At 45.8% G+C, this 16494-nt stretch overlaps 1 protein-coding gene across 3 annotated transcripts in view; it reads left to right on the top strand.

Annotated features, from left to right (window-relative positions):
• Positions 1-16494, top strand: part of EHMT2 (euchromatic histone lysine methyltransferase 2) — a 54253-nt gene that overhangs the window by 9301 nt on the left and 28458 nt on the right. For all 3 annotated transcript variants that reach the window (XM_073598423.1, XM_073598424.1, XM_073598422.1), the window contains exons 4-9: positions 1026-1222; positions 11185-11269; positions 11358-11419; positions 13147-13293; positions 13373-13420; positions 13520-13628. In XM_073598423.1, the coding sequence (XP_073454524.1) occupies positions 1026-1222; positions 11185-11269; positions 11358-11419; positions 13147-13293; positions 13373-13420; positions 13520-13628 (648 nt within the window). The remainder of the gene's footprint in view (positions 1-1025; positions 1223-11184; positions 11270-11357; positions 11420-13146; positions 13294-13372; positions 13421-13519; positions 13629-16494) is intronic.

Raw genomic sequence — 16494 nt, 5'->3', positions numbered from 1 at the left:
TACTGCCTGTCTTTTGCTAGAAAGTTTTCCACTGTATTCCAACAACAGGTGATATACAACCATTTCAAGTGGAACTATAAATAAAAGATGAAAAAGGGCAACCAGGTCGGCTTTTTTTTTGGTTAAGAAACCACCTAGGGGGTTTATTTAGTAAAGGCTAATATCATTTGCACTGCAAGTGCACTTGCTCCAGCGCTAGTAAAGGAGGTAAAGCTTCACTTTGCAAAGATTACCCAATCGCATGCAAGAAAAAAAAAAAATATATATATCTGTATGTATTTTGCTTGCACATGACTGGATGATAGAAATCAGCAGAGCTTCCCCCCAGATCTAGAGCAACTGCACTTGCAGTGCACAGTATAATTATCTTTACTAAATTAACCTCCTTGTCTCTTCTGCAGTAAGATTCTTACCAGTCTGTTGTCAATCTTCATGACAATGTACACTGTGTTACATATGCTCCACTCAGTGAAAAATGTAGCCACCTACTAGGATGGATAAATGAACGAACTGCGCATGCGTTGCATCCTGGCATGGCTAATTAAAGATGGCCAAGGGTGCCTAATCAGGAAGAAGACTGGGCGAAGATGATGTTGCCGCCAAGGGAGGGGATGGATGTTACATTGTTGGAGTAGGCGGGAACGTAGTCCTGCTTTAAAGCGAACCATGTCGTCATGTCATGCTATCCTGCATCTTCCCCCCTCCCTCTCTTACAAATGGACATTTTTTTTTTTTAACTTTCTCCCTTCCCCTCTGCATGTGTGCATATGTTTGGGACCCCAGAGAGCCCTGCAGCAAATCTGCATAGGCGCTGCTTTCCCCAGCCGTCTGCCCGGGGGGGGGGAACGTCCACCTGAGAACCGATTGATGTTCTGCTTTAAAGTGAAGGATGTTTGCATCACAGCAGAGAAGTGGCTTTCAGTCTTTGCACCTGTTATTAAATGCCAGTTATGCAAATAAAAAACAGACTTATGAGCAATTTATTTGTGTTAGTCATCTGAAATCTTTTGTGTTTTCCCTGCCAGGCCATGCTTCCAAGTCTTTCCCAGCACCGCCTTCCTTGACCTCTTCACCACTCTCCAGCAGAGCCAAAATGTCCCTGACTGGAGGTGCTAAGATGCCGCATACTTCACAGAGCCTGGCCATGAGATTGCTGAATATGAACAGAGAGGGAGCAGACAAAGTGCACCGTGCCAGAAAGACCATTCCACGGGCAGGCAACGTGAGTGTCAGGAAATCCGACAGCAGCTATCGCTTTAAAAATATTCTCTGTCTGTTCGTCTCAAGCTATCAAAAGGCATGAGCGTTCCTATTACAGGTCAAAAGATACGGTATTTATCGGCGTATAACACGCACCTCCTGAAAATAGGGGGCAAATCACAGGTGCGTGTTATACGCCTATAATGTACCTCGGAGGAGGACGAGCGCTGCCGGATTTCACCGAGCTGTCATCTCCTGTTTACTCGGCTCTCACGTCACACACACAGTCCCGCCTCCGCCATCAGCATTGGACCAGTGTTCTGTCTATCACAGGAGCTGGTCCAATGCCGATGGCAGAGACGGGACTGTGTGTGACTGCTGACTGAGAGCGGAGTAAACGGGAGATGGCGGCTCGGTGATTTCCTGCAATGCATTGATGAGAAATGGTGAGGATGCAGATGGGTATTAATCAGGCTGCATTGATGGGAGATGGGCTGCAGATGGGCGCGGATCAGGCTGCATTGAGGCTGCAGATGGGCACTGATCAGGTTGCATTGATAGGCACTTACCATTATTTTGCTCCAAAGTGGTTTATTTAAAAAAAAAAAAAAAAATTTCCTGAGACTCTTAAATTGAAGGTGCGTGTTATACGCCAATAAATACAGTACATTTTGTATGGCATTTAACTGTTAGACAGTCACTTTACCCAGTACAGGCAAATGGGCAGCGAATTTGTAATCGGGTCCCTCCCAACCCGCTGATACTCCCCTTTTCATTAAATTCCAAATCTAACTTGGTGTTGGAAGCTTAGGTAAGTAGTTTTGTCACCTCTTCGGTCATATGACAGTACTCGGGCTTCACAATCGAGGAGCAATGCGAAGAAATGTCACCAGAACACCAGGGATTCTGCAAACCAGTCTAAAGCTTTATTATGTGGTCACATGTTACATAAAATAGAATGTAACATTGCCTTTTGTATGTACCATGTAATCACATAATAAAGCTTTGGACCCATTTGAGGAATCCTGGGTGTGCTGGTGACATTTCTTTGCATTAAGTGTCTACGGTTCCCAGCCCAGGGTGACTGCAGCACCCACTAATACTAAAAAGCCACCTTCAGGATTGTGTGCATTAGAAATATTGTGCTCACACTAGAGGTCACATGCTACCCCTATGCCCAAAAGCACTGAATTGTTGCCAGCTGCGTCAGTGAAAGGAGCAGCAAGGAAGTGCCAAATAGGCAAATGTCAGGGGGGTTTAAGGGGGATTGCCTAGACAAAGACACTGTCACTTTGCCCTGAATGGTCAAGGTAATAGTGTCTCTTTAACCTCTTCCCGCCCGTCTGCCGTCAAATGCTGCGGCTCTAGTTCTGGGTGGACGTCATATGACGGCCCTCCAAAACGACCGCTCTCCCGCATCGAACGCGGCCACGCCGTGTTGCTAGGACACGGCGCGACCCCGATCTGTGTAAAGAACTGCGGCTCTTTAACCATGTGATCGGCTGTGTCCAATCACAGCCGGTCACATGTAAACACAGAGATGCCGGTAATCGGCGCTCCTCATCTCACACTGACAGAGTGTGAGGAGAGGAGAGACGATCAGCGGCATCTCCTCAGAGGACATCTAGGGATGTAATCAGGGCACTGATTATCAGTGCCCTGATTACAATTAAGTGCCAGCGATCAGTGCCCACAAGTGCCAGCAATCAGTGGCCATCAGTGATGGCCATCACTGCCTCCCACCAGTGCCGCCTATCGGTGCCCATAAGTGCGGCATATTCGTACCGCCTCATCAGTGCCCATCAGTGAAGGATAAAAATTACTTGTTTACAAAATTTACTGACCGAAACTAAAATACTTTTCTTTCTCGAACATCACGGGACACAGAGCCACAGTAATTACTGATGGGTTATATAGGTATCACTGGTGATTGGACACTGGCACACCCTATCAGGAAGTTCAACCCCCTATATAATCCCTCCCCCTTACAGGGATACCTCAGTTTTTACACCAGTGTCTTAGGTGATGGACGTGTAAAGATGTCCTGTGCTGAGCTCCAAAGGGAATATCCTAAGATCCTATACTGGGGCAAGCCAGGCGAACCGGATCCATTCAAAGTGTCTTTTCATGGCCGAATTGAATGGTACCCGGGCCTCGTGTCCGAAGAAACGAGGTTTTACCCGTAATGCTTCTCTTTTTAGAGAGCTGGACCCCGCAGATCAGAAAATGGCTTTAAACTTCCTAATTTCTGGCGAGGTGCTTTACGGTCCCAGAACTGTTGGATCCCCCTACTGATGGGGGCCCCAGTCTCTGACGGTTTTTTCAAACGGAGCCCACCGTGAGAGGTGAAGATTGGGTCTGTGTAAACAGCACCCTGCGGCTGGATAAAGTAAGAGGAGATTCCACAGAATTTTTGAGTTCTAGTGGCTTTTCTCCTTTAAGGTAAATGCATGCTATGCCTATTGTGACCACCGGGGGCTGCCAAGAGCACAAACCTACACATGCTGACTGACTGTCTCAGGTGTTCAGTGCTGATTATGTCCCAGCATCTCAAAGCAGGCTGCAAGCAGGTAAGGTGGAAAGGGGGATTTCTCATGTTTGAATGTTCCCCCCAGGCTAGAGAGGGGCCACAGGGGTCTAGAAAGTGGTTATATCACCCTGGCTCTGCGGCCTAATGGCCACCATCTCTGAAGATAGCCGTTCAGGCAGATCTTGTTACCAGCCTCCCTCCTTCCCCCCCCCATCCCCAGCCTTTTCTCCAGAAGCATGACAGGAGAGTCGGCAGTGCGGGAAGCGCTCGTTTTTTTCAAAACTCGAGGGGGGGGGGGGGGGGGCGGTAGAGGAGGGGGCGGGATGTCAGCACAGAGTGTTTAGACTCCCACTCAGGCCAGCTGCAGGCTATTAAAGGCACTCTGTACAGGTGCACTCAGCCTTCTGAGAGACACAGAGCTGACGGTCGCATGTAAGGTGGGACACAGGCATTCTCCTAGGCAGCATTTACTGAAGTAACACCAGACTGAGCATTGGGTAGCAAGGCTTTTAGCCAGACTACATCGCTCAGCGGGCAGTGTTCATTTGTATACCTCACACCTTGTTGCTTTGCACTATGGGTAGAAGAGGTTCAAGCACCCCAGGAACCAGAGACACTAGGGGATCTCGTTGAGGTTCTGAGGGCCCCCTGTCGGCAGCATCCTCCCCCCCCCTAAAGATGGGCCAGGGACGGCTAGCCAGGGAGAGCCATCGGGGTCAGGGGCTACACCTGCTTCTGGCACTTCAGCCCCTGTATATATTACACAAGAGGTTTTTTCCTCAACCATTAATGGTCTAGAGGAAAGATTAATGGCCGTGATTACGTCTTCACTCAGTGGAAGAAAATGCACTAGGCTTTCCTCTGTTCCCCAAGACCCTCAGACAGAGGAGCTCTGGGATAAAGGAGATGAATCCCTTTCAGAGGATCGGGATGGGACGGATGATTCCTCTTCGGGGGAATCAGGTGGAGAGGGACCCTCTGCGACTTCCCAAGAGGAGAAAGTCTTAGTGCAGATCCTCACTGGATTGGTCCGCTCCACATTTAAGTTGCCCATACCTGAAACTGCTAAAGAATCCTCTTCTGCTTTGGGGTCACTGAAACCTTTCCAAGCAGCACATGCTTTTCCTGTTCATACTTTACTTGAAAAGCTTATTTATTCTGAGTGGGATCACCCAGACAAACGTTTTTTTCCGCCGAGAAAGTTTTCAACACTTTATCCGATGGAAGAAAAATTTATTAAAATGTGGGGAATACCGGCTATTGATGCCGCCATTTCCTCCGTAAATAATAGCCTGACTTGTCCTGTAGACAATGCTCAGATGCTCAGGGATCCTGTAGATAAAAGGATGGAATCCCTATTGAAGGATGTTTTCTCCTTAGCAGGATCAGTGGCCCAACCTGCAGTAGCAGCGATTGGAGTCTGTCAATACTTAAGAGACCATGTTAAGCAGGTCATCAAAGTATTACCTGAACAGCAGGCCCAGGGGTTTGCTAACCTTCCAGCGGCCTTATGCTTTGTGGTTGACGCCATTAGAGATTCTATCGTGCAAACCTCCCGTCTTTCACTGGGGTTGGTGCATATACGTAGAATCCTATGGTTGAAAAATTGGTCAGCCGAAGCACCATGTAAGAAGCTACTGGCTGGGTTTCCATTTCGTGGTGCAAGGTTGTTTGGAGAGGACTTGGATAACTATATCAAGAGAATCTCTTGTGGGAAAAGCACTCTCTTACCTGTCAAGAAGAAGAGTAAGCGTCCCTCTTTCAAACGGACTCTTTCCCCAGCGCCGGGGGCTTCAGCCTCCAGGCAGTCTCGACGGCCGCCTCCATCGGGGTCCAGAGACAAGAGTCAACCCCAGGGACAAAAGAAGTCCTGGGGAAAGAAGCCTACTAGGCAAAACACTAAGACCTCTGCATGAGGGGGCGCCCCCGCTCACTCGAGTGGGGGGAAGACTGCGACAGTTCTCAGAGCTCTGGCACGAGGACTTCCAGGACAGATGGGTAGTCTCCACGGTAACCTTAGGGTACAAGCTGGAGTTTCAGGAATTCCCTTCTCCTCGGTTCCTCAGATCAAATGTTCCCAGAGACCCAGAGAAGAAGCAGTCGCTCCTTCTAGCGTTAGAGCGACTTTTGTCGCAGGAGGTCATTATGATAGTTCCCGCAAAGGACCAGGGATTGGGCTTCTATTCCAACCTTTTTACGGTCCAAAAGCCAAATGGGGATGTCAGGCCCATTTTGGACTTAAGGGAACTGAACCGATTCCTAAGGATTCAATCCTTCCGCATGGAATCAATTCGAACAGTAGTTCCCACCCTGCAGGGAGGAGAATTTCTGGCATCAATAGACATCAGAGATGCGTATATGCATGTGCCCATTTTTCCTGCTCATCAGAAGTTTCTGCGCTTCGAGGTAGGAGGGCGCCATTTCCAGTTTATGGCTCTGCCTTTTGGGATAGCCACTGCACCTCGAGTGTTCACAAAGATCTTGGCTCCTCCTCTGGCCAGATTAAGGGCTCAGGGTATAGCTGTCATAGCATACCTAGACGACCTGCTCTTTGATAGACCGGTCGGTAGCCTCTTTGAATGGAAACTTGAGGACCACGGTCAGGTATCTAGAACACCTGGGTTGGATCTTCAACTTAGAAAAGTCTTTCCTAAAACCAGTAAGAAGACTGGAGTATTTAGGTCTGATTATAGATACAAGCCAGGAGAAAATATTTCTACCCCAGGCAAAGATCACTGCTTTGAGAGAGCTGATTCTGACAGTAAGGACCAAGAAGGGTCCCTCAGTCCGCCTTTGTATGAGGCTACTAGGGAAGATGGTGTCTTCATTCGAAGCAGTTCCCTATGCTCAGTTTCACTCAAGAATGCTGCAACACAGTATTCTGTCGACCTGGAACAAGAAGGTTCAGGCATTAGACTTTCCGATGCACCTGTCGCATGCGGTGCGTCAGAGCCTCAATTGGTGGCTCATACCCGAAAACCTGCAGAAGGGGAAATCCTTTCTACCGGTTACCTGGACGGTGGTAACAACAGATGCCAGTCTGTCAGGTTGGGGAGCAGTTCTGGAACAGGCTGCGTTCCAAGGGGTATGGTCCAAGACAGAGAGGACCTTACCCATCAACATTCTGGAGATCTGGGCGATACATCTAGCTCTAAAAGCCTGGACTATCAGGCTACAGGGTTGTCCGGTCAGGATCCAGTCCGACAATGCCACAGCAGTGGCTTATGTCAATCATCAGGGAGGCACCCGGAGCCGAGCTGCTCAAAAAGAGGTGAACCAGATCTTAGTCTGGGCAGAGATGCATGTGCCATGCATATTGGCAGTTTTCATCCCGGGAATAGAAAATTGGCAGGCGGACTATCTAAGTCGCCAGCAGTTACTTCCAGGGGAATGGTCTCTGCATCCCGACGTCTTTTGGGCCATATGCCAAAGATGGGGGGTTCCAGATGTAGATCTCTTTGCATCCCGATTCAACAAAAAGATAGACAGATTTGTGGCAAGGACAAAAGATCCTCTTGCATGCGGGACGGATGCGTTGGTGATTCCGTGGCATCGGTTCTCACTGATTTACGCATTCCCGCCTATTCTGCTACTACCACGACTCCTTCGCAGGATCAGGCAGGAAAGGAAGTCGGTACTTCTGGTGGCCCCCGCTTGGCCCAGAAGGACTTGGTATGCAGAAATAGTAAGGATGACGGTAGGTTCCCCGGGGACACTACCGGAACGCCCAGACCTGTTATCTCAAGGTCCAGTGTTCCATCCTGCCTTACAAACGCTAAATTTGACGGTTTGGCTATTGAGACCCACGTTCTGAAGAGTCGTGGGCTCTCAGGTCCTGTCATATCTACCTTGATTAATGCAAGGAAGCCAGCTTCCAGGATGATTTATCATAGAGTCTGGAAGGCTTATATAACCTGGTGTGAATCCAGAGGTTGGCATCCCAGGAAATATGTCATAGGTAGAATCCTTGATTTTCTACAGATGGGATTAGAGATGAAGCTGGCCTTGAGTACCATCAAGGGCCAGGTCTCTGCTTTATCAGTATTATTTCAGCGGCCACTTGCTTCGCATTCTTTGGTCCGAAACTTTATGCAGGGGGTGATGCGTCTTAATCCTCCGGTTAAAGCGCCCCTAAACCCCTGGGACTTGAATTTGGTCCTGGCTGTGTTAAGCCTTTTGAACCAATAAGTCAGATTCCTTTGGTCTTGTTGACAAGGAAATTTATTTTTCTGGTGGCCATCTCTTCTGCTAGAAGAGTATCAGAATTAGCAGCTCTTTCCTGTAAGGAGCCTTATTTGATTATACACAAGGATAGAGTGGTACTACACCCTCATCCTAGTTTTTTACCGAAGGTGGTTTCTGATTTTCATTTAAACCAAGACATTGTTCTACCTTCCTTTTTTCCAGATCCCTGTTCTCCGGAAGAGAGATCTCTACATTCGTTGGATGTAGTAAGAGCAGTTAAGGCCTATCTAGGGGCAACTACTCAGATCCGCAGGACGGATGTTTTGTTTGTGCTGCCAGAGGGTCCCAATAGAGGACAGGCAGCGTCAAAAGCTACCATTTCTAAATGGATTCGACAGTTGATCATTCAAGCTTACGGTTTGAAACAGAAGATTCCTCCGTTTCAGATCAGGGCACATTCCACAAGGGCTATTGGTGCTTCTTGGGCAGTGCATCACCGGGCCTCTATGGCTCAAATCTGCAAGGCTGCAACCTGGTCTTCAGTTCATACATTCACCAGATTCTATCAGGTGGATGTGAGAAGGCATGAGGATATCGCCTTTGGGCGTAGTGTGCTGCAGGCAGCGGTACAGGGTCCTCAGGTCTGATTGCACCCTACTTGGTCGTGGTTCCCCCCCCCTCAGGTAGCATTGCTCTGGGACATCCCATCAGTAATTACTGTGGCTCTGTGTCCCGTGATGTTCGAGAAAGAAAATAGGATTTTTTAAAACAGCTTACCTGTAAAATCCTTTTCTTTCGAAGGACATCACGGGACACAGAGGTCCCGCCCCTCTTCTAATACACTATATTGCTTGGCTACAAAACTGAGGTATCCCTGCAAGGGGGAGGGATTATATAGGGGGGTTGAACTTCCTGATAGGGTGTGCCAGTGTCCAATCACCAGTGATACCTATATAACCCATCAGTAATTACTGTGGCTCTGTGTCCCGTGATGTCCTTCGAAAGAAAAGGATTTTACAGGTAAGCTGTTTTAAAAAATCCTATTTTTTTTATTTTATTTTTTTTTTTTTCAAAATTTTTGGTCTTTTTTCCTAACAAAAACCCCAGGAGTGATTAAATACCACCCAAAGAAAGCTCTATTTGTGTGAATAAAATTATAAAAATTTCACATAGTTACAGTGTAGCATGACCGCACAATTGTCATTCAAAGTGTGACAGCGCTGAAAGCTGAAAAATGGCCTGGGCAGGAAGGGGGTGTAAGTGCCCTATATTGAGGTGGTTAATTAAAGATTATCTTATACAAACATAACATATTCAATAATAAACTTTCTAAGAATCCAAATGAAAATGGCCATAAACTTTTATTGATTCTCCCTTTTAAAGTAGAGCTCCAAGAAAATGGCTCAATACATATTTAAAGGCATTGTACACTTCCAAATGTTTTGGTTGTTTAAAAACAGAGCTCTACTGAAAAGGGGAAGCTCAGCTTGTTCGCACCCTCCCCCCACTGCCACATTTGTCACTTACCCGCTCCCACTTCCTAGTAGCGATTGCTGCACTGCAATCTACGTCATGTCTGGCTCCCCCCTCCCCACTGCTTTCTGGCTGGGTCCTGTGTGTGTGTCCCAAAAGATGGCAGGACCATTCAGAAAGCGCAGAGCGACTCGCGCATGCGCAGTAGGATACCGGCTATGAAGCCTGAAGGCTTCACTGTTGGTTTCCTTTACTTACAATGCCTGCACCCGAAGCCGATGGAAAAATCGGCTTTGTGTGCTGACATTGCGGGATCCCTGGACAGGTAAGTGTCTTTAAATTTAAAAGTTAGCAGCTACAGTATTTGTAGCTGCTAACTTTTTTTTTTTTTTTTTACAGGCTGGAACTCCTTTAACTACAGTAGGTATCAATTTAGTTAAATTCCTTGTGTCATTTGTTTGCCTTACCTTTTAATGATGTGCTACAATTTGTAGCTATTCGATAAAGTGACAGGCAACTTTTTGTTCTGGGTCGGGCAGCGTCCAATCCATGTCTCCAGTATTTCCTTTGTATTTAAAGTGTTACTAAACCCAGCGCCCTTATTTCACTATATCGTGTCTCCCACAGTACACAGAACATATAAATGCAATTATTTTTGTAAAATATAAACTGCTAAATACCTTTTCTCATTAGCAGTATATAGCAGTCTTGTGACTTCTATCAGTGTCTGGCTTGTAGGAGTTTTGCATTCTCCCCTGATTGTCCTATGAGGATGCAGGACCCCTGACCCTCTGTCTGGACAGTGCTGATTGGCCCTGTGCTGATCACATGCATTCTCCCAAGAAAAAAACATCTCTAGCAATACACACCAAACTGAGAATGTGCAGCTTGCCCCTAACGCTCTGTCCTATCAGGAGAAGGTTTGGGCACTGTGAAAGAAGGGGGGGATCAGAGAAGACAGGATCAAACAGCGTTTTTACACAATGCAGAGGATTAATCCCCTTAGGTTCCACAGTGAGTATAACAAGCATGCTTTACTGCATATAAAGACTGATTTTGCTGTTGTGGGTTTAGTAACACTTTAACTCTCACTTGAGGAGCACTTGACTGAGAGCCCTGGGGATTGTGGGATATGTAGTTTCTTTACAGGAAGTGTCAGTTCTCAAACTATAGACAAAGGACATGCACTAACCTGTTCAGTGCCTCATGTTTGAGCACAAACAATCTTCTGACACTAGAATGTGAACTTTTACTGTTCTATAGACTGTGCATAGGGCAACAAACGATAACCGAAAACTATATAACCAATGCAATTCCTATTCAGGTAAAAAACACAAGGTGCAGGTAGGAATGTTTATAGAGCCTTTACAATTTATCAGGGGACTATTTAAGCTGCCAAAATATTTATAATTCTGTTTATCCAGTCTAGTAGTTTACATCTCTAAAATACTGAATAGTCAGGCAGGTGACACCTATTTTTTCTGGTTCAACTTTTGTAGCTCCACATGTCACTCAACTGGTGTCTGCTCATTGGACATTAAATCCACATCAGCACACTGTTTTTATCAAATGATGAGGAAGGTGATACAGAAAGATGTAAAGTCAAAGCAGAAAATAGTGTCAACAGCCTCGCTGTGCATTCAGTCAAGAGTTGCTGAACAAAATTGCAAGTCCTTTGGCAGTTAAAACAGTTTACATTTATCTATTTAGTTTTTAGCCGTTTGGCTAGAATTTTGGCTTTGCATAAAAACTCATTTTCTTCTGTCCTTGTGTAAAGCCATGCTCCTGTATTTCAGATGCTGGGGGATGGAGGGCATATGCTTGATGGAGAAAAGCAGATCCAAAAGAAAGACTCTGATGGGCAGAAGAGGGATAGCCCAGGTATGAAGGATCAGTCCTTTAACAGATCTAGAGGAGGTCCAGTTCTGGTTGTAGCACTGTTCTATGGTGGTTGTGTTTTTCTCCCTAGATTCTACACAGAAGAGGACCCAGAGCTCTGATACTCTCGCCAATAAATCCAAAGAAGGGGAGGTGAGAATATGAGAGTTGTGATAAATGTTGGAAGGCTGGTTCACTAGAAGAAATTGTCCCGCCACCATGTGTAGTTTTGAAACGTGGGGCTTGCATCTGTGGAATATTTCTCTGAGCTCTTACAGTGCAGCAATAAAGCCGCGCATACTTTTAAATGATAAAAGCTGGAACTTGCCAAAGCAAAATGAAATGTTTTGGACCCCCAGGAGCTGTTTGCCATAATGTGCTAATACAATCTGCACACCATATTAGCACATCACTGCAGACTTCCCCTTGCAAGACATTCCTCTGTTGATAGCACTTACATCTTCTCCCAGTTATTTTGCATGTTCTTTTGCTTCTGCCTCCTGATTGGCCGGGGCAGGACAATTTTACTCTCGTATATATGAACGCGGGAGTTGCTGCATCTCGGCACACAATCCTGTTTTGTCAACACAAATTGAGAATTTGTCATCTTTAGCCACTGGACCCCCAGGCCTTTTCTGGCGCGTGCAGGACTAACGCATGCATTCGCCTATGCGTGCGAGCGGGGGGGGCTGGGGCTTTAAAATAAATGTGTGTTGTGTTTTTGTTTTGTTTTTTTTCCCCATTATGGCTTTTATTGTTATCACACTCTTTTTATGGAGATATCTGGGATCTGTAAGACCCCAGATCCCTCCCTGCCATTAAAAGCATTCAAAACACCAAGATCGCTATGATCAAATGCTTTTCATTTTTAAAAATGGCATTGATTACATCTGGGGAAAGATGGAAGTGATGTATGCTCATTACTTCCGTGTTCCTGTATCATAGGGGCAAACCTGTTTGCCTCTATGATTAGCCGGTGGGAGCACCGACTGGTCAATCAGGAATCCAAGTGGGACGGCAGATCCCTGGAAAACCTCAGAAGGTGGAGAAAGTCCTCTCCCATAGCTTGTAAAAGCGATCCAGCGTCTAGTTAGCTGCCAGGATTGCTTTTACAAGAGAGCTGACCGTTGGCTCTAAAATTCTGTAGCCTAATAAAAGCTTTTAGGGTTTATGTGATCACAGATTTGTCCCTCATGTCAGGCAGCTGAGTGCCAAGCTCCTTTTATTGAGGACCAGGCACCTTATGAAACAAGATGATTAGCTGACAACTATGTAAACCTGTCCTCCAATTTTCCAGTCTCTCTTGGAAAGCTTTCTACCCGCTTCTGTTCTGTGGGCCAGGATCAGGAGGACAGAAAGTCAATTTCCCCCAGTGTGGATACAGACCGCAACTAACACCTGACAGCGATCCATCCCTTCTCCATTCTATTCCCCATTTTATTGGAGAAATCTTAGATTAGTCTTCAATAAACACCATCGCTGGGATGTAAAGTGAGGCTAGGACAAAGAGGAAAAGCCGTGCCCCTACAAAATGTCCGCCTCCACACAGAGGCACAGCCGCAGGGAGACCAAAGGCAATACTTGTAAACCAGTCTTTAGGTCTGCTCATTCATTTCAGAGGGCTGCCCTACATGCGGAAAATGCAACAAGGAAGTTCAAGTATCTTTTTGATCTTTGTGCATTAACGGCACTTTTTTTTTTTTTTTTGCGCTTCTTGCTTGCTGCTATTGGGGTGCCATTGAAGTAGAATGACACCACAAACACATCACTTGTCTTTTTTTTTTTTTTTTGTTTTTCTCTTTTTTGCATGTTCCTGTGTTACACAAGTGTGAGTGCAGGCTGTATTACCAGTGTTGTATTTATTTATTTTGCGTATTAAGGATCCCTTAGCGGCTTCATCTGCTCCTGGATCATCCCGGGACCTGGATGGGGCAGAAGCGGAAGACTGGGAGACAGATGTTGGAGCAGAATTCAGCCTGTTTTATGACAGCCTGTCAGTGGAGGAACAAGGGGATAGTGACAGTAAGGTGAGTCCAGTTAGAATGAGGTAGCAGGAGAAGCATCCATTTTTTTTAGCCCCATACTGACTCTTCTTGCTGTCAACAGGAAGACGAGGAGGAGGAAGAGGATGGTTCTGGGAACCAGTCAGAGAGAGTAAGTAGTGATGTGAGATTTCTGCTTCAGGATGATGTGACACCCGCTCCTTGGTATTCCCAGACTGATTTTATCTCTACTCTATTCCTTTCTGCCCAGAGTTCCAGCAGTCTAAAAAAGAAGAGTAAGAAAAAATGGAAGATGGAGAAGGCCTGGCTCAAACCAACAAGGAAAAGGAAGAGGAGAGACCGAGAGAAACCTGGCCCAGGTGAGGATGGGAGCAAGCAGAGGCTTGGCTAGGGAAACTCGGGGGATGGGGAAACTGGTCAGGTGGGTTTAGTTTCAAATGTTTTATTAAAGAGTTTCCAGGGAAAGTATTAGTATCGCAGTGGAGAAACCCTCTTCTACAGTGCCTGGATTTCTTTGGACTGAAATTTACCCTTTTTTATTTTTTTATTTTATTTTTTTGTGGTAAGACTTCAGTCCTTCAAGCACTACCATAGGACCGGCATCCTGTTTGTTAGTGGCTTGAGGCAAGAGGAGTCTGATCTCTCTTCCTAACCTGATTACATCCAAGGGTCTCCCCCCCACCCCCCATTTTTTTTTTTTTAATTTTTTTTTTTTTTTTTTTTTTTAAAGCTGAACTCTAGACAAACTACATGGCTGAAATCCATATGTAATACATTTTAAATGTTTAATAATGTGGAAAGTCAGCGCTAATGGGAACATGCAGCTTGCAAGCAAACGGTTAATGCACAAACCTCAACAGTGACTATATAAATAAATATGCAGTGCCACAAATATGCAGAGATTATAAAAACATAGTGATCAAAATATCCAAAAGAACGTCCATAAAACAATTATCATAAATTTAAAAATCTATATAAAGTCTATGAAATAACCAGTGTTGTGATAGATGAAGCAACCACCGATTTATGAAGCAGCCTATTCCAAATGTGCCGCTATCCACGCTCAAGTGAATGGCAAACTCACCAGATTAAAGCTGTAGGGCTTACAGCTCAAAACAGTGTGATTGGATGAACAGCCTGCTTGCAACTCCTCTGTGCGGACACACACTGGTTATTCCATAGGACACACACACACTCTATATTGACAGAAGTATTGGGACGCCTGCCTTTACACTCACATTAACTTTAATCGCACCCCAATCTTAGTCCGTGGGGTTCAATATTATTTTGGCCCACCCTTTGCAGCTATAAAAGCTTCAACTCTTCTGGGAAGGCTGTCCACAAGGTTTAGGAGTGTGTCTATTTGAATGTTTGACCATTCTTCCAGAAGTGCATTTATGAGGTCAGGTACTGATGTTGGACGAGAAGGTCTGGCTCGCAGTCTCCACTCTAATTCATCTTAAAGGTGTTATATCTGGTTGAGGTCAGGACTCTGTGCAGGCCAATCAAGTTCCTCCACCCCAAACTCAGTCATCCATGTCTTTATGGACCTTGCTTTGTGCAGTGGTCCAAATCATTTGGTGGAGGGGGGGTTATGGTGTGGGGTTGTTTTTCAGGGGTTGGGCTTGGCCCCTTAGTTCCAGTGAAGGGAACTCTTAGCATGCCATTTTGTGGGAACAGTTTGGGGATGGCCCCTGGGTGGAGGAACTTGACTGGCCTGCACAGAGTCCTGATCTCAACCCAATAGAACACCTTTGGGATGAATTAGAGCAGAGACTGCGAGCCAGGCCTTCTTGTCCATCAGTACCTGACTTCATAAATGTGCTTCTGGAAGAATGGTCAAACATTCCCAAAGGCATAACCATAAACCTTGTGGACAGCTTCCCCAGAAGAGTTGAAGCTGGGTAGGCCAACTCCAATATTGAACCCTACAGACTAAGACTGGGATGCCATTAAAGTTCATGTAAAGACAGGTGTCCCAATACTTTTGGTAATATAGTGATTGATTGTTTTTATGGACATTTCTTTGGATATTTTCATCACTATGTTTATATAGTTTCTGCAAAAAACTTGGTGTAGGCACGACTTTGTCAGAGCTGCTGATGACCATTGGGCTACTGATCACAAAGTGGCAGAAGAGGTGGTGGAAACCTAGATCCACAGAATAAGGCCCGGTTCACACTGGTGTAACATACGGTCCAACTTTGGGAGGCCATGTCGCATGACGTGTACAAATCAATGGTTCCCTATGAGACCCGTCTTAACTGGTCCGACACAAGTCAGTCCGACTTCAGAAAAGGTTCCTGAACTACTTTGGTTCGACTTTAGTCAGTTTTCAGCTCACTCAATTTCATTGAAGTCGAATCAAAGTCTGATCCTCGTCCTAACCATCCAACTTGTGACATCCGACATGGTGATTACAGCAGCAGGAAAAGCAATCTATGTCACACTGGGATTGGTCAAAGGACAAGTCGGACTATCTCAAAGTCGGAGCAAAATTGTGTCCTGTTCATTCGAGTCGGATGGAAGTAGGACCGATGTAGGACTGATGTCGCAGGGCAAAGTAGGATGACAATCCTACAACAGTCATGTCGTACCAGTGTGAAGGTGGCCTAAGTGACGCAAAAGCAAGAAAATACTTATCTGCAGGTCTTCTGGTGCAGCTTCCTCTCTGTCAAGGAGACCAGTAGACTGGCTGTCAGAGGCAGCAGTGCCTTAGCTGATCTCCTACAGCTTTTAGCGCTGTCACTCTTTGAATGACAATTGCGCGGTCATACAAAACTGTACCCAAATGAAATTTTTATCATTTTTTTTCCCCACAAATAGAGCTTTCTTTTGGTGGTACTTGATCACCTCCTGTGTTTTTTTTTTTTTTTTTGTTTTTTTTTTTTAATAAAAAAGACCGAATTAAAAAAAAAAAAAATACAAAACCGTTTTATATTTTATTAAATTTTGCAAATAGGTAATTTTTCTCCTTCATTGGTGTACGCTGATGAGGCTGCACTGATGGGCACCAATAGGCTGCACTGATAAGGCGACATTGATGGGTGGCAGTGATGGGCACTGATCAGCACTTCTAGGTGGCACTGATGAAGCACCTCTGGTGGGCATTGATAGGTGGCACTGATTGGTGGGCACATATGAGGCGGCTTCGCCTCTCCCTGCTCAGGACCGATGTCCCTTCAACAGGAGCCGGTGATAGGCTTTTTTTTCTCCTCACGCTGT

Source organism: Aquarana catesbeiana, linkage group LG09 (assembly GCF_042186555.1).
Source record: "Aquarana catesbeiana isolate 2022-GZ linkage group LG09, ASM4218655v1, whole genome shotgun sequence".
In the NCBI taxonomy this organism is placed as follows: domain Eukaryota; kingdom Metazoa; phylum Chordata; class Amphibia; order Anura; family Ranidae; genus Aquarana; species Aquarana catesbeiana.
Note: the sequence above shows the minus strand (reverse complement) of the source record. Positions and strands in the feature narration are given on the sequence as shown.